Raw genomic sequence first — 24,529 nt, forward strand, 5'->3', positions numbered from 1 at the left:
ATACAATAACCAGACAAGATGCTTCAGAGAAGGAGGTTATATCACCATGTCATGATCTTCATCTCCCAAGTCTACCATCGATGGACTCGTTATCCATACAGATGGAAACGGTGGTACTGAACAGTGCTACCATCTTAAATACAGTAGGCGAAATCTTAGAATGTTAAAATTCTACAAAAATAAATGAAGGAATTGAAAAACGAGAATGCAGCCCTTAAAATACAAATGACCGAAATTGTATAAAAAGGTAGTTGCTCTGCAAAATTGAATCAGTCTGAACCTAAATTGGGTCATCAGGTGAATGAACGTGGATTTAAGAAATCATATAGCCAGGTGTTGACTGAGTATGCAAAACTGAGTAATATTGTCATGTCAGCGTCTGCTACATACATTCCTGAAATGCAACAGAAAACTAAATCTCTTTCAGTACCTACTGATGTAGCCAGGTAACATTCAAAACATAATGCTTCCATTGTTGACTTGCACATGATGTCATTGTTCTACACGACTTAATTCCCATTCCAGTCTGATCAGTAGGAACATTTGATTTCTGCGCACTTTGAAATGTATGTTGCCGAGTTATAGTGAAGGATATCAAATTGTTGCTAGAAAACATAATAAAAACTGTAAACATACTGTGGGTGTTTTAATTTCAAGTTTATTCGAAACTGTACCTGAGAGATTGAAAATGAAATGTTAATTTTTTTCAAGGTTTGGATATAATAATATAGAGGAATTCTTATAGAAACAACTTAACTTAAGGACTCTTATAATATAAGAGTTATATTATAACTAAATTAAAAACTGAATATCAAATGTTTTCTTCTTTTCATATTTTGCTTGAAGAAAAAGATTTCCATTTAATAAAATAATACAGACGTTTGGCCAGTTGGGTGTCTCATTACTAAAGCTATGAAATGTAGACACTAAAAAATGGAAAATGTGCAGGCAAGAAGGCAGTAAAAATGCTTGAAATAGCCATTTATATACGCACTAAAAATACAAAATAGGATCTTAATAGGCACTTAAATAATTCAATTATTGTTTTCAAATTAATATTTGTCATGCTTTTTGCAATGTGCAATGCTACTGTGTCGTGAAAACAATGCACAGCAATATATTTTCCTAAATTATTCTCCATTACAAAGGATATTCTTCTATCACTAAGAATGTTTGCGTAGAAAATGTTCTTTCAGCTTCACAAGAAGTGAGCATATTCAAACAAGTAACCTGATGAGGCTCCAATTCCTGCACCTTTCCATGTAGTATAGCCACTATTTTCATTACTGTATCCCATCCAGGATTCTATTTTAATATCTTTTCAGTCTTTTCCATAGCAGCAACTCCAATCTTTCATGACGTTGTATTTACTTAATGTGGACTGGACAGGGTCTTGTGTTTTTGTCTATTCCCCAAGAAATTTCTTCATTGTATTATTTTCCAGCTTATTGAAAGGAATAGTTTCTGAAACTATTGCAACCCAAAATTGATTTTTTTTTTTTTTTTTTTTTTTTTTTCTCCCCCACGTTTACCTTGAATATGAAAATAATCCATGAACCTTGAGTTCATGTTCTAAGTGATGAATGCTAGATTTCTATATCTCACAACAAAATATCAAAACCTCACAACCTACTTCTTGGCAGCTACATTGGCAGTAAAATTAGGATCATTTCCATCATCTGATAACCATTTCTTTTTAACCCAAATCGTGTAAGTGAAGTAGGTAGGCATTGGATAACCATTTTTTTAGCAACACACTCTTAGACGATGTTTGCTTTGGCATTGTTTTGGCTTAAATACTACTTTCGTTCTGTGGTTTAATGTAGAATCTGCACCATGTTCACTCGTTTGATTCAACTGGCATAACACTTCCAATGACAGTGAAAAATATTAAATGAAACAGAACTTCAAAGAATTGCTATTTTAAAGACATCTAGAAGTGTACAGTGATGCCACATTCTACAAACTTAGATACATACTATGATGTAATCTGATATTAAGTGTTAAAAGAACGTGATTTTCTTTGCCATAGAAACGAGCTGAACATTTGCCACAATATTTACCCAAAATACTCAATCACATTCTTTTTTCAATTCCTTCTTTGACAGTGGATTGAAATAAAGGATTGATTTTAAACTTCGAAAAGTTAAAAGACAAAAATGGGCATTTATAGGTTTCATTACCAGAAGTAGGCACTTATCACCAAAATAGACAATTGAGGAGCATAGTATCAAAGTTAGACAACTCCATTTTTTTGCGATTTCGAGATATTGATTGTTTCTCATAGAATTTTGTGTGCTGAATGCGATTCTGGAACTGTTAAGGTTCAAAAACGGACCGAATGGAGCGAAAATAGCACTTAATTATGCGTTTTAGAATCAAAATGCAGACAACTCCACTGTGGCTTGGTTTCAAATTAGGCCAATTCCTTCAGTACCGGTAGCCAATGAGAAGCCCACATTCGTTTCACCTTTTCCCATCATGCATCGCGAATCCAACATGGCTGATTGTTTATATAATTGGTTTGTGGATGAATAAGTACTGTTTTACGTAAATTTGCTTTGAAACCAAGTTAGAAGAGACTTAGATTCAAAAGTAGACAATTTCACTTTAAATATGGCTTCATTTGGTTTCAAAAACAGACAACTCCACTTTAAATATGGCTTCATTTGGTTTCAAAAACACAACTCCATGACTTAGTTTCAGAGATGGACAACTGCACTTTTTAAACTTAAATTTCGACCTGAATATTAATTTTAATCACATTTTGAGACTGAAAAAATATTTATATGGTCCATGAGAATGTTAAAAAATATATATATATATAACGGTGGCATTGGTTTCCAAGGATCTAGTTTTTCGCCTCTCCTGTAAAAAAAAAAGCAAAAGTGGAGTTGCTCAACTTTGATACCAAGCTCCTCACTTTTAGGTGCTATAGAACTTCCTAAGGCTTTATAATGGATATTTAATTGAAGTTCCTATAACTTTGAATAAAGGAATAAAATAGGCAAAAATGGCAAAGTCGCAGTTCTACTCATTACACCCTTTTATGGTAACATTTTGCTTCTACTGCAAGTGAACCTGGGGATCTGTCGAAGATGCCTCTTAGTGTTACCATTGACTTAAAATGTGTAATTCAAGCAATCATCTTGAAATATATTATTAGAGTGTTGGAGATTTAAATACCAAAAGAGACTGAAAATGTTGTTAGGAATAATGATACTATTACCTGTCTTATAGAAACATGGCTACACTACGTTTCATGGTGATAGAAAATTTGAGGATATTAATAAAATTCGTGTTGGCAGTGTCATAATAGCTGTCAATAACACATACCACCAGTACCTGGAGTATTTCGGGGACATGACCTTGAGTTCATTAGTGAATGTGTATGGATTCAGATCCTTATGGCTGATGGATTCAGTTGTTAATTGGTAATCACTACTTTCCACCCAATACTGATCCAAAGTTTCTTAGATCACATCTTACTTTTCTTGAGAGCCATCTTGATGTACAAACTCAGAAACAAAATTTGGTCCACCTGAATTTTCCAAGTGCTTACTGAGCATGCGCAGTATGTTATAACTGGAACTTAGAAAATTCAGGTGGCCCAAATTTTGTTTCTGGGTCTCTACATAATAATAAAGTTCTCATTCTTATTGATTTTAATGCTTTTGCTATGAATTGGTCATCTAGTTGTTGTGCTGGAGACATTCATTACTGTGCTAAAATTAAGACTCATGATTTAATTTCATCATTCTGTTGCCTTGGACTTCAACAACAAAATGCCAAGGTTAACGACAGAAGCCTACTTGACAAATATAACAGTGTGTGTTGTCAACCTGGCCCCCATTGATTAGTTTCGCAAGATAAGTACCATTCATTCTTGTTAATAACTCTTGAAGTCATACTATATAATTTCCCTCAAAGTCGCCAAAGTTCCTTCCTAATTTATTCTCAATGCAATTACATGAATTTATACTGTAGTGAGTGCTGCCACTGACCTAAAATAAAATGTACCAGATCTCATGGAAAATTGTACCAAACTGTACTTTTTTTCGTTTACTAAATGTACCATATCAACTTTACCATCCACCCAAGAAATTAAAAATTCTGGGAAAATACATTAATACATGAGAGGAAACTAACATTTGTTGTTGTTCCTTTACTGTATTTACAGCAAAACGAGTTACCTATATTTTTTTACATATAGGCAGGCATACCCAATGTTGTCCCAAGGTGACTTCAATTAATTATATCATCACCTCAACAACAGAAACCTATTTTCAGGAAACCAGAAAAGAGAGCATTAAAGAAAACGAAAAATTTAATTTTAAAAGCAATTACTGGTACTTTATATTTACAATTACAGTGGCACACCCATGGTGATGGCGGGGGGGGGGGGGGTTGAGGAAGCTCAAGCCTGCCAAATCAAAAAAAGAAAAAAGAGGGGGAACAAAGAAACATGAAAGCTTTAGCTTATTACTGTCTTGATGTGTCTGTATCCATTATGGTGGGAAGTGTGTGATCTTTGAAACATTTATTTTTTAACAGGCCTGTATGTGAATGGGCTTCATTACAATATATATATATATATATATATATATATATATATATATATTGTTTTGTTGTTGTTTTCTAATGCCAGGTGTTTGATAATAAAGTCATTTGACCTCTTGCACTCCAATATTTTTCAAAAATATTGTCATGGTCAGCCACTGAAGCACAGATTTTGAGGTGTTCCGAATCCATTTCTTGATTTGAATTGCACAATGGGCAGTTAGGGGACTGATATATTCCAATTCTATGCAGGTGCTTGGCCAAACAGTCATGGCCTGTTGCCAATCTAAATGCAGCTACAGACGATTTGCATGGTAAATCGGGAATTAACTATATATATATATATATATATAATATAAAAAGATCAAACTCTCAATACCAGTAGTGTTCGAAGTTCTGTAACTTTTATTTTTATTCGGAACTTGTCCATTAGCTCCAGCCATTCCAACCATCCACACTTCACGTAAGATTGGCCTACAGCTATACAGCTTGATGTTGCTCTGTGACACTGACTATAAATAGCCCCTACCAAATCATATTTCTGGATGCGTTCAATTATTAAGTTTAAGCTGACTAAATATTATTGTGATCATTGACAATAAACATGCTGTTGTTATCTGTAATTCAACATTGATAGCTCATAAAACATTAAATTTCTCAGTTTTCACATTATAAAATACAAATTGCACCAAAAAATGAACTACATACGAGTGTACAGACCATTTAAAATTGTATCAAATCCGTACAATTGTACCAAAGGTGGCAACACTGACTGTAGTCTATATAATAAAATTATGATGGATTCTTGTGTTTAACAAGCTGTAAATGTTAATAATACAGATAGCTCACTCAATTCTGTTATTAATAACGTCATATCTCAGACAGTTCCTGTCACTAAAGTTACAAGATCTGCTTTTCCTCAATGGTTTTCTAACAGTTTGCATAAACTTATCAGAAAGAAAGATCAGGCACATAAAAAATTAAAAAAACCCGAATTTGAATTTTATTATCAAACATTTTCTTATTATAGAAATCTTATTAAATCAAAAATCAAATCTGATAAAATATCATGTCTTCGAAATATACCGGTATGGATGAAAATCTAAAAAATGAAACAGAAAAGTTTTGGAAATACATTGAATCATTTCGTAAGATAGATTGTTATGCCTCCGAATTAATTCTTAATGATAAACACCTTACAAATCAAAAATAAATTGTTAATGCTTTTGCTAATCACTTGAAATCTGTTCGTATAAAACATAACCTTACTTATGGAAACAATATTACGAATATTAGACAGTCTACCTATACCAGTACTGATTGTAACGCATGATGATGTTCATAAAGCAGTGAAAGAATTAAAACCAACAAAACAGTTGGCACAGATGGTATTTCAAATTTTATAGTTAAAGGGTGCTGTAAAGGAAATTTGTATTCCTTTTTTCAACCCATATATTTAACTTTAGTCTGAAAAACAATAAGTTTCCTTCATAATGGCAGCAAACAGCAATTTTTCCTGTATTTAAAAAAATGCAAAAGAAATTATGTTAGAACTTGCAGACCAATCTCTCTCCTGAATAACTTCAAAAAAAATTTTTGAGACCATTATTCACAAATACCGGTACATTTCCTTTTATGTGAAAAACAAACTTAGTGCAGCACAACATAGATTTATTTAATCTAAATCTGTAGTAACTAATCTTATCTCATACCTAAATCAAATTGTACCAGTAATAGAAACACAGAGACAAACTGATTCAATATATTTTGATTTCAGCAAAGTGTTCGATGTAGTGCCACATAAAATCTTGCTTCAGAAGATAGGAAGCACCAGTCTGTAAGTTATATAAACTGGTTTGAAGAGTAAGTGACAGACAGTGTGTACAACTGTTTAATAAATGCTCTGATCTATATAACTTGAACTGTGGAGTCCCTCTATTTTAAAACCTCTTCTATTTATAATCTTCATAGATAATATCTGTAGAAGAATAACTTCTGACTGCCTGTTATTTGCTGATAATTTAAAAATCTTCCATACAGTTAAAAGTATTACTGACTGTCAGCTATCCAATGTGACATTAATGCAGTTGAAAAGTGGTCTGAAGACAAGGTATGAAAATTAACGTTTCAGAGATCAATGCCGTGCCATTTTCGAGAAAAACTTCTCCTTTCAAATTCAGCTATTACCAAAATAATGTTCAAATTAACAGAACGTATTGTGCTGAAAACCTTGGGAATATTCATTGACAGTTGCAAGCACGTTGAATACATTATACAGTCATGTAATCAGAATGTTGGGAATAATACAGTCAGTAACTTATTCTTTCTCTACCTGTAAGTCTGATTCTTTTCTAATACTCTACTATACATTAGTTAGATCGAAATTCGAATATGCATCTGTAATATGGAATTCTGTTACAACTGATTTGACTAAATTAGAAAATATCCAAAGAAAATGCATATCTTTTTGTTCATACAGATTTCTGCCCAATGATTCCTGATACAGCTATGAGAAAAACAGTGACTACTTTAATTGTGTGTGTCCACACCTGTGGAGTAACGGTTAGCACGTCTGGCCGTGAAACCAGGTGGCCCGGGTTCGATTCCCGGTGGGGGCAAGTTACCTGGTTGAGGTTTTTTCCGGGGTTTTCCCTCAACCCAATTTGAGCAAATGCTGGGTAACTTTCGGTGTTGGACCCCAGACTCATTTCACCGGTATTATCACCTTCACCTCATTCAGACACTAAATAACCTTAGATGTTGATAAGCGTTGTAAAATAACCTACTAAAATAAAATAAAAAATAACTTTAATTGTCGAAGTTTATATTCCAGACATCACGAACTCTTATTCAAGGTCCTCAGAGGTGACATAACCTGTGATTCTTTCATAAGTAACATTAGTTTTCGCGTTCCTATGAAAGACATGAGAGCTCACTTACTTTTCTATAATAGAAAATCCAAATCTCTTTCCCCAGTCTCCAGAAGCATTAAAAATACCAACATGCACAGCAGCAAATTCGATCTATGTAATTATATGGTATAGACTTTTTTTTAACTTCTTTAAACTTGTAAATATTTATCATTAATATCATTGTGTAACCAGCTATAATGGCTGGGGGAATCATCGTGCTAACCACAAGATACCTCCATTCTGGTAGGATGATCGTCCACCTCTGCTTCGGTATGTGGACGTGAGGCCAGCAGCCAGCTGGTCGGTCTTGGCCCTTCATGGGCTGTAGCACCACGGATTTACTTTTTACTTTTAATATCATTGTGTAATCTTTAATTTTTCATTATTATCATTGTTATTTTTGCATCTATTAATTAGCATTATATTCTTAATTTTATTAATTTAATGCATAGATTTTGTTTGTATAGGCTTACTTATATAAAATTTGGTCCTTATTATCAACAGCAATCTCACTAGAGGTTTTGATTTATTTAGAGAAAATCAAAACTCGAATGGAATTTAATTGACTATTACACAATTAGAAGAAAGTTCATAATGATTAAAAGAAATAAAATACTCTGATACAATAAAATATTAATTGACTTACTAAAATTCTATTTCACTAATGTTAGCTTCACCAAAATGTTTGAACGGAGCTGCATTTTCAGTTGAATGTGTATGCGGTAAACGATGATTGCAAAGCTTGTTTTATAGTACCGTAAAGAATTTGCAGTTTGAAATGTTGCCAAACAAAGAAACAAATGATAGAGAGGTGGTAAAACAGAAGAAAATATATCAAGATTAGAAGAAATAAAGTACTCTAATACAATAAATTAGATATTAATTGGCTTATTAAAATTCTATTTCACTAATGTTCTCTTCACCAAAACATTTGAATGGAGCCTCCATTTTCTGTCAACTATCTATGTGGAAAACAAATAACGATCGCAAAACATGTTTTATAGTACCGTAAAAATGTTCAGTTTGAAATGTTGGCAAACAAAGAAACAAATGGTAGAAAAGTGATAAAAACAAATGCTAGGGTAGTGATAACAATAAACAAATGCTAGGGAAGTGATAAAATGTGCGATAAGCAGCCATGATTGGTTGAAAGACGTCCTTTGTACCGTTTTATTGGTCAAAAGTAGTATGACATAATAAACTTATAATAGTCATTGTAATTTTTAATGTTTTCATTTTTATTGTTTTAAAATTATTGCATCTATTGTGATAGCCTATTATTGGCTAACCACTGCACAGTGGTGAAAGTGTAAATCTCTATGTATATATTTATTCACACTCCAAATGGGTATATACTCGGTGGCAGTAGTAACTAATTACACTCAATAATGACAATTAATAATAGCCTAAACACAATTAATAATAAATTAATAATAATATACTTACTTACAAATGGCTTTTAAGGAACCTGAAGGTTCATTGCCGCCCTCACATAAGCCCGCCATTGGTCCCTATCCTGTGCAAGAATAATACTACTAATAATAATATAATAATAATAATAATAATAATAATAACAATAACAATAGTATAATAATATTAACAAGGAGCATTCTAAATTAAACGCACTATCACTTAAAATAACATTTAAAGTAAATCTAATTTGTATCTTAAACCCATGAGTATGATATGTTCATACATGCACAAGTACCTTTCAGCACTGCACTCATTTCACTGTCAACTCACTCACTGCACTGGAACTACGACACATTTCACGACACTATTCTGATTTCACTAACACTTCAAAAACATTTCACTGTTCAAATACTTTGCACTACCACTATAAACTATAAAACTTCACTGACACAAACACTCTTCATTGACCCAACACACTTCTTAACTGATACACAACACTTCAAATAACAAAACATCAATTACACCCTTTAAATAGTGTGCATAATATACAGTGAAACCTGTTCAAGACGGAAGTGACATGGTCCTAATTTTTTTTCCGTTGTGGACAGGTTTCCGTATTATTCAGGTGTGACATTAAAATGGAATATTTTGTCATTCATGCATGACATGCCGCAAATTGCAAGAAGTACAAAATTAACACTAATCACATTAAATCAGCTTTCTGCTGCTTATTCCGTTGGTGAATCATCTTGATTAAAATCTCATTTTCTGTATAAATATTATCGTAACTCACTCATTAGTCATTAAACATTACTAAAGTTTACTAATCTCATTTTATTTAATATCTAACACTATACTCTAATACTGTACTGCATATCACTGCACATTATTAATTAATTGGACTAAGAGCCATCTATTAGAAGCCTTGAATTCTGGTTTATTTAATTTCTTTCCCAGTTCAATAGCTTGCTTTGCAGAATAGATCCAGGCTTGTTCTTTGAAAGGTCATGAAGAACTCACTCTCACAACAGTTCATTTATTTCCACATAAACAGTTGCTTTCTGGTTTCTTTTTTGTCACCAATATCGGCCGCAAGCCACTCACTCATTACGATCTTTAATTTTTAAAGTGTCACACCTGAGTTTTCCACTGAACTTCAACATTAATTCACATAGACTTTGTTTCTAATTTTCCTTTATCTCGATAACTTTTACTTCATCACTTAATGTTAATGCCGCATTTTATGCAACTTTTTTTTTTACCTGGAAATCACTACACTTGCGCTCTATTTAGCTACGACAGTACACGGGTGTGAAGCATTGAAAATCTTAGAAGGGACTCGTCTGCCTAGTCAACAGGGTAATAAAATTTATGACCTACAGGCCAACACACCCTCGTACCCTCTAAAATTTTGCAAAGAAAACTTGTTTTTATCTTAGTGACCTATATATTTCGTATATTCCTTGAAATTACACGCTGTTTCAAAATATAGTTACAAAATATAGTGTCTCCAAAATATTGTTTCCGTTTTGAACAGTAGCAGACAGTTTCCGTTTCCGCGTTGGACAGTTTCCGTTTTATTCAGGAAAAATTACACATAATGCATACAAATTTTGCCGGGACCAATAAATTGTTCCGAAATAGACAGGATTCCGGATTATTCAGGTTCCGATTTGAACAGGTTTCACTGTACTACCATCTATTAGTAAAGTTCTTAAGCCTATTTCTAAATACATTTTTGGTTATTGGTAAAGCCTTTAGTAAGTCTGCTTGTAAAGCATTCCAGTCCCTGATAGTACGATTGAGAAAAAAAAAAACTTTCCAGTGTCCATCCTCTGTCTTCTTTCCCCCAGTTTATGTGAGTGGTCGTTCCTTGAAGAGTAATTTGGCGGCTGCAACTTATTTTTTATGTTTCTCCAGTCAAACTCACCTCTGTATGTTTTGTACATTGCGCATAATCGAATTCGCGTTTTCCTGTCTGTTAGTGTGTCCCATTTTAATGTTGAATTATTACGACAATGCTTGAGAGCCCGTTTTTGAATCTTTTCCAATGTCTTAATATGTTCTAATCTGTAAGGATCCCAACATGCAGCACCATATTCCATTACTGGACGAATTAGTGACTTATATGCAATCTCTTTGGATTTATCAGAGCCTTTCCTTAGTACCCTCATCATAAAGTGTAATGCTCTCCATGCTTTCCCGTTGTGTCAGTAACGTAATCCCCCCAGCCGAGATCACTGCTAAAAGTTATTTCTAGGTATTTCCATTTGTTAACTTCAGGAATGGTTTCACCCCCTAACATACACGATATGATTACTTTATTTCTTTTTCTTGTAAAACTGACGGCTTTGCTTTTTAGAGTGACAGCTTTGCTCTTTAGAGTGATGACTTTGCTCTTTAGAGCTGGACAAAACTAATAACTTCGCTCCTAACAGATTTTCATGAAACGTTTTACAGTAGTTACAGGTAAGATATTTGTTTTGTGTGCAAACTCTTATTACGTTCGTGTAAAAGAAACTATCCCTATAAGGGGGTGAATTTAGACGTCGGTTGCTCTGTGCTCAATCCCGCCCCAGGTCGATGGCATTTAAGTATGCTTAAATGTGAGAGTCTCATGTCAGTAGATTTACTGGCATGTAAAAGAACTCATGTGGGACAAAATTCTGGCACTCTGGCAACACTGATAAAACTTCTGCAGTTGCAAGTGTCGTTAAATAAACCATAATTTTTTTTTAGACAAAATTAGTAACTTTTCTCATATCTAACAGATTTTCATTAAATTTTGTACAGTAGTCACCAGTAACATATTTATTTTGTATAAAAACGCTCATTACATTTGAGTAAGAGGAACTACCCTATTATAAGGGGTGCATTTAATTTAGACAAAATTAATAACTTTTCTCCTATGTAACAGATTTTCGTGAAACTTTGTATTGTAGTAATAGGTACCGTAATATATTTATTTTGTATACAAACTCTAATTACGTTAGTGTAAGAGAAACTACTCAATTACAGGTATATTTAGACAAAATTAATAACTTTTCTCATATTTAACAGATTTTCGTGAAACTTTGTATAGTAATTACAGGTAGCATATTTTTTCTGTATATACACTCTTATTATACTTGTGTGAGAGAGGTGCATTTAGACAAAGTTAATACCTTGTCTTCTATATTACAGATTTTCAGAATTAATGTATTGCTGTTTAGTGAATTTATATACCAATAAAATTACTGTGCTTCTTTAAGAAGCGGACATGGTAAAAGGTAGATTTTTTTATACATTGTAGCCTTTTTTGAAGTCGTTTCTGTTTTGTCTTTTATTAGATGCTGCATCCCTACACTCCTCAATGAGAGTTGACTTGCAAGACACAATTCTTCTTTTGATCTCTCCTTCACCAATGAATATACTAATCTACACCTTGTTTTTAACCCTTAAGTAGTCGCATGAAACAAATGGACACAGGTAGTTGTGTGTAGGTTGTTTTGACTCCCCAAGAAAATCGAAAAAATTATGGCCCTTAATGACTTTTTTGTAAATCACTTTACTCATAGTATTAGTTTATAAGTGTGTTAAACATTTCTACTCTAAAAAACCACAAAAATTTGAGTGGAATTACACAGAAAATAACACAATTGCAAATCCTGCAAAATGTCCATGGATGTTAATCGAGTAAAACATGAATTTACGTTACATAAATTATTAAGTTAGTATCATCCAAATAAGGTAGCGTAATCAAGACTTAATAAAATTCAAGATTAATAACCCTTGTGGAGGAATTCACACATATTCGTCATTTTTCCTATCTTCTAGACACTCTATGCATAGCCTACGTGTTTCATATGGCTTTTACACATAATTTTCCTGGATGTGACACAAAAATTGCTTGTTTTATTGTCTTTGTTTCTCGGAAAAAACACTACATCTTGCACGTCGGGAATTCTCCTCTATTTCTTTCGTCTGTGGGGCGGGGGGGGGTAGACTTTTAGCAATTTTAGCAGCACTAGCTCGAAGATGTCTTTATTTGGAATGTGGCTAGTTATGGCTCTCTTCACTATTTGTTTGGCCAATTCATGGCCAATTTCTCCAAAAAAATATATATCCTAAGATTTTTAGTGTGAGGGCTGTTATGAATAAATATGTCTTAGGCATTGATGTAATTCGTTACTTTTTCAATCTGAAAGAAACTCGGGTTACCTGAATTAGGTCTATTCAAAATAATGTATTAATTAAATACAGAAAAAAACAAAAGGACACAAAATAAGCACATTCTCTCCTCATAAGTATGCAGATGAAGGCTTCAGAACTCTCTCAGCTGAAAATCTGATTGCCAACAAAAAATTACACTATTAGTCACGTGGGGGTCAGTCTCACCCAGTGACAAATCAACACGTCCTAATTCATCCAGGGTAACTGTTAGACTAACAACAATGACAATGGCCGAAAGGTATCCTTGTTTTAGGAAGCTATGGAAATAAAGAACGGTATAGCCAACATAATAATGAAAATAAAGCTAAATTTAAATACCCATGGGTCAGTTTGACCCCCACGCGACTACATAAAGGTTAAACTGCCTTCTGAAAATTATTTTTTTGGTCTTCCAACAGATTATGCAGCAGGAGTAGACTCTGTGTACTATGTGAACGTTATAATCTCGTTAGATTCCGGGAAATTTTTTTCTAAATTCAAACATTTTCGGTATTTTAGCACAAACTTGTCACATTTTATAACACATTGCTTCCAAAATATCTTGAAGTCGCATCTTAAAAATCTAACCGTTTTTATAATTTTTCTTGCAGTGGTATCACTACAGTCCTGTAATATTCAATTTGTCCTTCACATAATTACATAAATCATTCATTGCACACCTTTTCTTCTGGAAGAATTCCATATGAGTCACCATATGTAACAATTATTATGAAAATATTAAAATTCCTATTGTTAAACAAACGAATTTAACTTAAGACATTTAACTTTTATTTCAATACTAATTCTGTAAGTTCATTGCATAAAATTATTATAAGTTCAATTCCTTAATTTATTCAATTGCTTTAAATTAACATCCTGTTTGCTTTTTTATTACGATTTTGGGCCATTTGTGTCAATTTGTTATGATACCAACCAACATTTTGTTTTCGAATAAAGCAAGTCCTGGTTGCAGGATTTTTTCTTCTTAATCATCTTAAATTTCTCTACAATATACTAAATTTTTATCAATATGTCCGGATATATATTTTTTCAAATTCTGTTTAAATTTCTAGAACAAAAATAATATTGAATTTTTCTCCTAACGAATACTAGTTAATAGAACAGATACACAGCTCTCAGTATATGTATAATTATTATACCAAAAAGTTACACATACCTTTATCTTTAAAATTCAGTAGGAGTGGGAGCTTCCTCTTGTACACACTTCCTTGCAGTCACTAATCGCACAATGACAATAATAGTCTGATGCTAGACTCGAAGCCAACATCTAAATATTCAACTTTGAGGCTTTGCCACTCAGTATTATTTTAGAGTGTTAGTGCGTTTATATCAGCATTGTCAGACACAGTCTAAACGGAGAGGAGCATTCCACTATAACTCGTTGCGTGCTCCGGTGCTTCCACAGACATAAGCAAGTTCACGCTCCGACTAGAGTCTCTAGCACCACAACTGGTTTCAGAGCTTACAACTCTGACACTACTGGTTTATATGGTCAAAACGTAGCTGGACAGACCATTTTCGTTTCGGCATTGTGAAGAATTCAGAACAGAGAATGACTTAAAAAAAATTACTAACTCAGATTTCTTAGATTCAATCGTGCTCTGGACAGATGCAACAGAACTAACATGCGACCGACATGCACAAGAGCTGGAAATAGCTGATTTGTTTGTCAGCCGTTGTCAGTGCTGTGGTATTTGGAAACGAAATCTCGATAATTGCGACAAAAGTGTATGTCTTTCCCTAATGCAGAACGTTTAACTGTCGATTTTGAGGGAACAGCAGGAGAAAATGCCTAAAGGTGTCCCACCTAATCTGGGACATCTGATCAGCAGACATCGGATTCTAGGGCAAATGCCTATTTTGTTTCTTTAGGAGAAAAGTAAAAATAATTATTAATATTTGTGTTTCACGGAAATTGAAAGGTATTCAAAGAGTTTTATAGTGCCCTAAAATGCCCTAAAACGGTTATTAGAGCCTAATTTGTTAATATTCGCCTAAAAATGCCTAACTCACTGTAAAGTTTCGCATTTTACTCTTACTTTTTATAATTTATACATGCATTCACTGCGAAATTTAAGGCATTTAAAAAGTGGAAAGTTTGCTTCACACCGGCCATGAAACCATTGATAAAGGAAACAAAATGTTTTGAATCTCACGACACTTGCAATAGATTTCACCGAATTTAACATGTTTGGAGGCATAAATGCCGACAGAAAACCCAACCTTAGTTTTGAAGCAGGCAACAATCACAACATGTGCTGCTACCGATTCAGAGATATACTATACTATAAAAATGACTGTTTTCGATCTGAAACCGATTAGCTGTACTGCCCTTCAGAGTGTCATAAAATCACAATTTTTGGAGAAAGAGTGTTTTTGAAATATTTATGAAAAGTCGTAAAACTGCGAATTAGTAGGGTAAACCGTTACAAAATATTTAAAAGAATGGCCCTCCTAGTGTTAACACTACCAGGAAATGCAACAATAAGTGGAACTTTGTATTTTTGTCCAATTGAATCTCAATAACAACGGTTCATTTGAATGCTCGTTAACAGTTGCTCTTTCCCTCACCTTATTTGTGTTGAGAAGTTTTGAGCGGTAGGACGTTTTCCTGTGAAGTTTAACGCGATAATGCCGAAAAATATAAGTGCAAAATCTACATTGATCCGGCAATGGCTAACAGAATATTCAGAATTCACTTATGATGGAAAAATAATATTCTGCAAGATCTGTAGCAAACAGGTATGTAACAATAGTTGAAATATATAAATTCTATTAATTTTAATGAGTAGGCCTATAATATTTATACATTGACTGAGCTATCCTGAGGTATAATTCTTTTTAAGACCACTACACTTTAACCTTTTAAATTCCGATAGTTAAAGTATTTGCAGGTCATTAAAATTTTGATTGTTCGAACCCACTAACTTTGTGATAGAAATACGGCAATACAACAATTAGGATTTTATTTTAATTCAGTTTACTTTACATTTTTAGATTTCGCAAGAAAAGAAGTGCCACCTAAAGCAGCATGTGCAAGGAGCGGCTCATAAGGCTAAAGCTCAGGAGAAAAATAAACTGCAACAAACTTTACTAACACAGCCTACTTCATCCAATCTCAGCAGCAATTTCTATGCTGATTTAACCAGAGCGTTTGTTGCTGCTAACATTCCCTGGAATGCAATTGAAAATCCGGTTTTAAGACAGTTTTTACAAAAATACTGCAAACAAAATATCCCATCTGAGTCGATCCTAAGAAAAAATTACGTAGACAGAATATACAATGAAACTTTAGCTTCCATTCGGGAGGATATAGGTGATTCTTACATATAGGTCTCTGTGGATGAAACCTCAGATCCTATGAATAGGTATATAGCAAATATAGTAGTAGGAAAACTTAGTCCTGATGGACCTTCGATTCCACACCTCGTATGTGTTAAGGAACTTTCGAAAGTGAATAGCCAAGCCATTGCTTATTTTGTAAATAAAGGCCTACAGTCTTTATACTCAGGTAATATAGACGATTCTAAAGTTCTGTTGTTTTGTACTGATGATGCCTCATACATGGTTGCTGCAGCTCCACTTCTTAAAACATTTTATCCTAACCTCACGCATGTAACCTATCTAGCACATGGCCTTCACAGGGTTTCTGAAACAATCCGGAATGAATTTCCTCTTGTCAATTCGTTTATTTCTAACACAAAAAAATGTTTTTGTAAAGCCCCATCCAGGATTTCAATATTCAGAGAGAACTTTCCAGATATCCCACTCCCACCTCAGCCGGTTGTTACACGATGGGGAACCTGGATTCAGTCAGTGGTGTATTATTCTAAGTATTTTAAAGAATTGGTCACAGTTATTGATAAATTACCTGAAACTGATAGTGCAGCGTGTGTGAAAGCAGTGTATAAATTTGTATGGACAAGAGACGGTAAGATATTTGCAAGAAAAGATGAAGCGAGCCCCGTGAGTAAAATCGCTAATGTTGACGATGTAAATAATTTGTAAATACTATTGTGTCGGTAACCACGTTTAATTATACAATATAATTGACTTAAAATGGCTAGTAATACTATATTAAATGAAATCCATCAGTGCAAATTTAATAACAATAATAACACAATGGTTTTTAACGATTTACTTCACTGCAATGAGTATATTACCAATATTCTATCAGATCTTAAAATATTTCACTTAAACATTTGTAGCATCAACAAAAATTTTTCCGAACTCTGTGTTTTACTTAATAATTTTTCCTTTTACTTTGATATTATAGTTCTAACTGAAACCTGGCTTGATCATGACTCTGGCTATGATATTAATGGTTATAAAAAATTTGTTAAAAGTAATAAGTATAATAAATGTGATGGTATAGTTGTATATTTCAAGGAAAACATCGTAGTGTCTTTAAGTGATATTGACATTTCCCATTGCAACGCTATACATTTTCAATTAACACTTATTAATGATACTCTTGTTAACCTAACTGCAATTTACAGATCTCCAAAACTATGCAAAAATGAATTTCTGAAAAATTTTGAAAGCTTCTTGTCAATATACAAAGATTTAAACAACCATGTTATTCTTGGTGACATAAACATTCAACTTTTAGAAAATAGATTAGATAATTTTGGCAACACGTATTTAAATATCATGCATGAATATGGATACGTGAAATACTTAAATTCCATTACTCGTCCATCATCCAATTCATGTCTTGACCATATTTTCCTAAAAACGGGAAATAACTTAAATTTTATACCTGGAGTATATGCAAGCGCAATAACAGATCATTATATGACTTTTGCATTGTTGTCAATCAGTAATAAAAGTATTAGCAGAGAAGCCACTGAACCTTCGGACAATTATAAGCTAATTATAAACCATAAAAGCCTAATCTCAAATATTAATAATATTAATTGGGAATCTATATTCTACAATGAAGACGCAGATACATGTTTCGATAATTTTTATAAAATACTCTGTAACCTAATTTGTAAATATTCTAATCATGTCCCTCTCAAATTCTCAAGTAAGTACAAAAAAATTAAACCTTGGATTACCACAGGTATTGTTAAATCAATACGATCTAGGGTTAAGTTAGCTAAGCAAGTTAAACGAGACCCATAAAACAATGTTTTATTAAATTACTACAGAAAATATAGAAATATTCTCACTAATGTAATAAGAAATCAGAGAATCAAATATTAATCTGAAAAATTTAACAAAAATAAAAATAATCCAAAGCAATTTTGGAAGACCATAAACGAAGCTACTGACACCCAATGTAATAAAAATAGTATATTAAAGACAATTATAAGTCGAAATGGAATAACAATTGAAAATAAGGAAACTATCGCAAATGAATTTAACGATCATTTTACTAATGTAAGTCATGACATCGTATCTAATATAAAAAAGAAAGTATTTGGTACTCATCACTATAAGCTTTATAATAAAAGTATATCATCTATGTTTATGTTTCCTGTAAACGAATGTGAAATCATTAATATTGTAAACAGTTTAAAAAATAATGTGGCTCCTGGTATTGATGGTATTACAACAAATACCCTGAAACTTATTATCGAAGCTATTTCTAAACCACTTGCCTTTATATTTAATTTGTGCATATCTCAAGGTGTATTTCCCTCAGCCCTAAAACATGCTGTGGTGATACCAATTCACAAGTCTGGTGACAAAAGTAATCTTAATAATTACAGACCCATTTCACTATTACCCAGTCTCTCTAAGGTATTTGAAAAATGTATAAAAACACGGTTAATAACATTTTTAGAAAAAAATAAACTACTAAATGATAATCAATTTGGTTTCAGAAAAAATTTGTGCACTGATGATGCTATTATGGCAGTTACCTCAAAAATAATTCAAGAATTAGATGTAGGAAATAAATGTCTAGGAATTTTTCTAGACTTACAAAAAGCTTTCGATACGGTCAATCACAGTATACTTTTGAATAAAATGGATAGATTAGGAATTAATGGAATTGCTTTAAAATTATTTAAATCTTACTTAAGTAACAGAACTCAAGCAACTAAAATAAATGATCACCTTAGTAAATCACGTAACATTGATATAGGTGTACCTCAGGGGACGATTTTAGGTCCTGTTTTGTTTTTAATATATATCAACGATTTACTTAAAATTGACATTGAGAAATATTCTGGTACTCTGTATTCTTATGCTGATGATACTGTGGTTATATTTAGCGGTTCGAGTTGGAATGAAACTTATCAAAATTCTAACAGTGGTATTAATATTATTAAAGAATGGCTGGATGCTCACTTACTTTCTTTGAACGTTTCTAAAACAAAATTAATACCATTTTCATTAACATCACATGGCCTTGAGCAACTAGAAATAAATAATAATATAAGTATAACTATACATGATTGTAACCTACCTACTTGCTCATGTAACGCTTTGAGTATATCCTCACAAGTTAAATATTTAGGCATTATTATTGACCAACATTTAAAATGGGACAAGCATATCTCCTTTCTGTGTAACAGATTGCGTAAAACAATCCACAAATTTTCCATTCTACGCTCTTATTTACCTGTTTATGTTCTGCGTACTGTGTACTTAGCTCTGTTTCAATCAATAATTCAGTATGGTATTTTAGGTTGGGGAGGAATGGCAAAATCGACTCTCCGTCCTTTAAATCTGCTCCAAAAAAGAATTATCAAAATTTGTCTATATAAACCTTTTGATTACCCAACAAAATTAATTTTTCAGGAATTTGGCGTATCAAATCTAGAACAAATTTATAAACAAAAATTGCTGATTTACTTCCATAAAAACCACAATAAGTTTAAATATGATCCTCATGAATACCAGACGAGACAAAACTACAGTTTCTTTCTAAATACTCCCAAATGCCACACAACTGCTGGATTAAAACACAGCAGAAATTTTGGACCCAAAATATATAATACATTAATTAGAGCTTACCCTGAGCTAAGTACACTTAACACACATAGATTTAAGAAACAAATCAGATTAATTATTTAATTGTTTAAGCTAATTGAGTTAAAATTGTTACTCTAATATTCATGTACTTCTGTATTTTCTATTTGTATATAGACCCTGTTATTACATGCTGTATGTATTTTACCATTTATTAATGTGATTGTGCTCAATGAACTCTCGTAATTTTGTGATGTATTTTGTATAACTGATCTGAACTGCGCCCGAGCACGAGCTTCTGCTCTTTCGAGCTGCAATGCCTAATGTAGCTCAAGTGTATAGTATTAATAAATATTATTATTATTATTATTATTATTACTTACTTACTTACTTACAAATGGCTTTTAAGGAACCCGAAGGTTCATTGCCGCCCTCACATAAGCCCGCCATCGGTCCCTATCCTGTGCAAGATTAAGCCAGTCTCTATCATCATACCCCACCTCCCTCAAATCCATTTTAATATTATCCTCCCATCTACGTCTCGGCCTCCCTAAAGGTCTTTTTCCCTCCGGTCTCCCAACTAACACTCTATATGCATTTCTGGATTCGCCCATACGTGCTACATGCCCTGCCCATCTCAAACGTCTGGATTTCAAGTTCCTAATTATGTCAGGTGAAGAATACAATGCGTGCAGTTCTGTGTTGTGTAACTTTCTCCATTCTCCTGTAACTTCATCCCGCTTAGCCCCAAATATTTTCCTAAGCACCTTATTCTCAAACACCCTTAACCTATGTTCCTCTCTCAGAGTGAGAGTCCAAGTTTCACAGCCATATAGAAGAACCGGTAATATAACTGTTTTATAAATTCTAACTTTCAGATTTTTGGACAGCAGACTGGATGATAAGAGCTTCTCAACCGAATAATAACACGCATTTCCCATATTTATTCTGCGTTTAATTTCCTCCCGAGTGTCATTTATATTTGTTACTGTTGCTCCAAGATATTTGAATTTTTCCACCTCTTCGAAGGCTAAATCTCCAATATTTATATTTCCATTTCGTACAATATTCCCGTCACGAGTCATAATCATATACTTTGTCTTTTCGGGATTATTATTATTATTATTATTATTATTATTATTATTATTATTATTATTATTATTATTATTATTATTATTATTGTCTGAATGACTCACGAGTGAAAAACGATATTGCCTACATAACATCAAACTTTTCTTTCATACCTGCAAGCATTGAACAATTAGAACGTGAAAAACAATCTCTTTGTAGCCAAATAGCAATAGTAAAGGAAGCTCAAGTGAACATACATTCTGCTTTGGGCGAAACTGGGAAAAAAGTTAAAAATAAGTGGGACAACGTATTAAATAAGAATATAGGATTTTCATTGTTGGAAAAAGTATCAAGAGTGATATCGGGGGAAAGTGTAAATGTTGCAGTAAGTATTGATGTTTCTATTGTACCTAATTTAAAATTTGAGCCTCTCACATCAGTTTCGGTTGAAAGAAGTTTTTCTGCTTTCAAAATGATTCTCAGTGACAAAAGGCAAAGGTTAACTGTGGAGAATTTAGAAAAAATTCTGGTGGTGTACTGTGCAGATAATTATAATAAAGTCTGAGCATGGAACTGAATTTCAATAACTTAAAATGAGTAATCTTGATATCAATAATCATTATTTCATTAGTTTCAATATATTAAATTTGTGCAGCTCTGTTTATAAATATAATATAGTATTCTTTTTTAATGTTTAAACATACTTTTTTGTGCGTATTTTAGTGTATAACTAAAAATTTCAGTGAAAGAAATAAGTATGATACCTTGATGTGCCTAAAATGCCTATTGTCATTAAAATAGAGCCTAATTTTACAAATTTTGAGCTTATTTTAGGCGCCTAAAACTGCAATTTTTAGTGCCTAAAAACCCGATGTCTACTGATCAGTACATGACACACACAATAGGTTTAGGAATTAGGACGTTTATTAATGTAACTATTATGCTGTAAACTGCGAATAATGGTTTATTTAGTATATACATTCTGCAAAATATAAGTTACAAAGCCTTAGTATTTACTGTAGACGATATTAATTTGCCATAGTCGGGAATTGAATCTACAAGAAAATGAGACCCAATAGACAGTTATAAACAACATATTCGGTTTCTATGTATAAAAGTTCATAAAATAACAGCGGCTAGTTTCCCAGAGGTAAAAATCATGTTCCGTAGTATAATTAATTTTGGAATGATGGATCATGGAATCAGGAGTGTCTAAAGAGAAAGTGTCAGTACTGCATTTATCAAAACTTTCAATTGAACTTCCTAGAAGTTGAGCTTGGCTTTCTTACGTGGAAACTTTACACACTATCCATACAACATTTAGATTGATAGATATGTAGTGAATTAAGTACAGCCTGTATTTTATCTTGCAGGTGATGAGGAAGTGTTGGAATCACAATCCTGAGGATCGCCCATCATTCCGCATGCTCAAGGAACAGCTTCTGAACGTGTCACAAGGTTTGCTAGCTGATTGACTCTCCCTGCTTCACTGCACCCTGTCATCTCCCCGCTGCAAGCCTCCAGCACCTTCTTCCCCCACAGCTGCCACGACGTCAGCCGAGGTATGTATCTTCTGTGCCTCCTACAGTAGTGGACACCCGTGGATGGAGATCTGCCGTGCCATCCAGGCAACAAAACGGAAGTGAGATATTCTGCGTCTTGGTGTTCTTACTACACGTTTAATGTGCCAGTCTGCATGCCGTATTTTTCCGGTTTATGCTGGGACATGTCATTTGAAAGTGAAAGTGTTTTTATTGACACAATGTGGCCATATGGTTGCATTTAGCATTCCCAGTCTGCATTCCTCTAAGAAATCATTCAAGAAACATATCACTTGGAAGACTTTTTAATTTCTCAAAGTGAACATGTGGTTTATTTCATACCTGCAATGTATTATGAAGAATAAGAATCTAGTGCTACATTTCTGCTTTAGTGAAATTTTTGTTGGTAAGGTGGTTTCCTAACATAAGCACTTGACAGCAAGTTCATTGGCCCTTCACAATTGTTCTCGATTTAATGGATACTCATTTTTAATTCGTGCACCTTATACCAGTACGTTTGTTGGACCATTATACAGGTAGCTCTGTTGATTAGTGAGATTATGAATCCAAATGTTCCCACTTTTCTCCAACAGAGGTCTTCCCAATCGTTATTGGGGTGACATCTGTTACCAAGAGTTGAAAATAGAGTATGGCAGGTCTGGACATGAAATTTTGCCTTTATTCATGAATAATGGGATTGGTATCTTTTACATGCAATAAATCTACTACCTGACATAGCAGCTTTCTTTTTTTTTTTTTTTCTTTTCTCTCTCTCTCTCTCTCTCTCAGTTTATGGAAGTTGCACTTTTTTCTGCATAAAACACACCATATACTGACATACCAAACCATGATTCCATAATGTAATTCCTCAGAAACGTTCAGTGCCTATTCTGCAAAACGAGATTTGAAATTTGTTTAATGGAAATTGTGATCTATTTAGCATTTTCACTGTGTAGCCTATATTGTGGGCTATTTTTACTAGAAACATTATATATTTTGTCTTTTTTAATTGACAAATTTGATAAAAAATTATTTGTCACATGATCTTAATTATTCAGTCTCTTAATTGTCAAGGTATGCAACTCAGTGTATTGAGGTCATTTGAAGGCAATGTGAGTAGTCATTCTTCAGTGTTTTGTTGTGTAAAATATGAGGTTAATAACAAAATAAATGCGCAGTAACATTTTACTCACCTTTGTGGAATTATAAAACTGATATGTTTTTACAATTGTTTAGTGTAGTTTCCTACTTCTCAACTGTTAAGCTCCAAAATTAATTATGTAATAATAAAGGATAATCTCATCATATTTCAGAAGAACTCCAAGTATGGAAATTTTCAGCATTGGGTATAAGTCGAGCCTGTTGCACTGATATTTGGGTTATAGAGAACATGAGATGCGACATCCCAGTTGTTCTAGAGAAAGAACGAGACCAACAATTCTGTAACACCACTTCTGACATAAGGACAGGTATTGTCAGGGAAATTGGAAACACTTTTCCATAGTGTTATGTCATGTGGCATGTGTTCTCTAGTGTATTTTTTATCTTCATCAGGAAACTGTGGTAATACTGAGCCACAACAGTAAAGTCAAAAGGTACTTGATCTATCATGATCACATCGATACACAATAATCATAATATGTGAGCAGAGAAAGGTGACCAGATTTATAACCATATGTATGTATACACACCATGTCTATAAAGATAGTCCCACTTTCAGTAACTTGCAGTGTATTGCCTGGCAGATATATCAGGATGCGTCAGGTGTCATTTGTAAGAACACGCCAGCTAGTTTTACTTCATTGCAACTACAGACGTGGACAAATTATTAGCAAAACTGACAATTTTTATGGTATAATTTTACAAAATTTTACTTAGACTGCAGTTGACATT

The 24,529-nt window shown here is 33.2% G+C and overlaps 1 protein-coding gene across 9 annotated transcripts in view; it reads left to right on the forward strand.

Annotated features, from left to right (window-relative positions):
- Window positions 1-23,824, forward strand: part of Btk (tyrosine-protein kinase Btk29A) — a 361,167-nt gene extending 337,343 nt beyond the window's left edge. For 8 of the 9 annotated variants that reach the window (XM_069820855.1, XM_069820852.1, XM_069820853.1 and 5 more), the window contains one exon: window positions 22,469-23,824. In XM_069820855.1, the coding sequence (XP_069676956.1) occupies window positions 22,469-22,570 (102 nt within the window). In that variant the 3' untranslated portion in view covers window positions 22,571-23,824. Of the gene's footprint in view, window positions 1-6,337; window positions 6,398-22,468 lie in introns of all 9 variants that reach the window. The other variant, XM_069820854.1, reaches the window with a different exon arrangement.
- The last annotated feature ends 705 nt before the right edge of the window (window positions 23,825-24,529 follow it).

Source organism: Periplaneta americana, chromosome 3 (assembly GCF_040183065.1).
Source record: "Periplaneta americana isolate PAMFEO1 chromosome 3, P.americana_PAMFEO1_priV1, whole genome shotgun sequence".
In the NCBI taxonomy this organism is placed as follows: Eukaryota; Metazoa; Arthropoda; class Insecta; order Blattodea; family Blattidae; genus Periplaneta; species Periplaneta americana.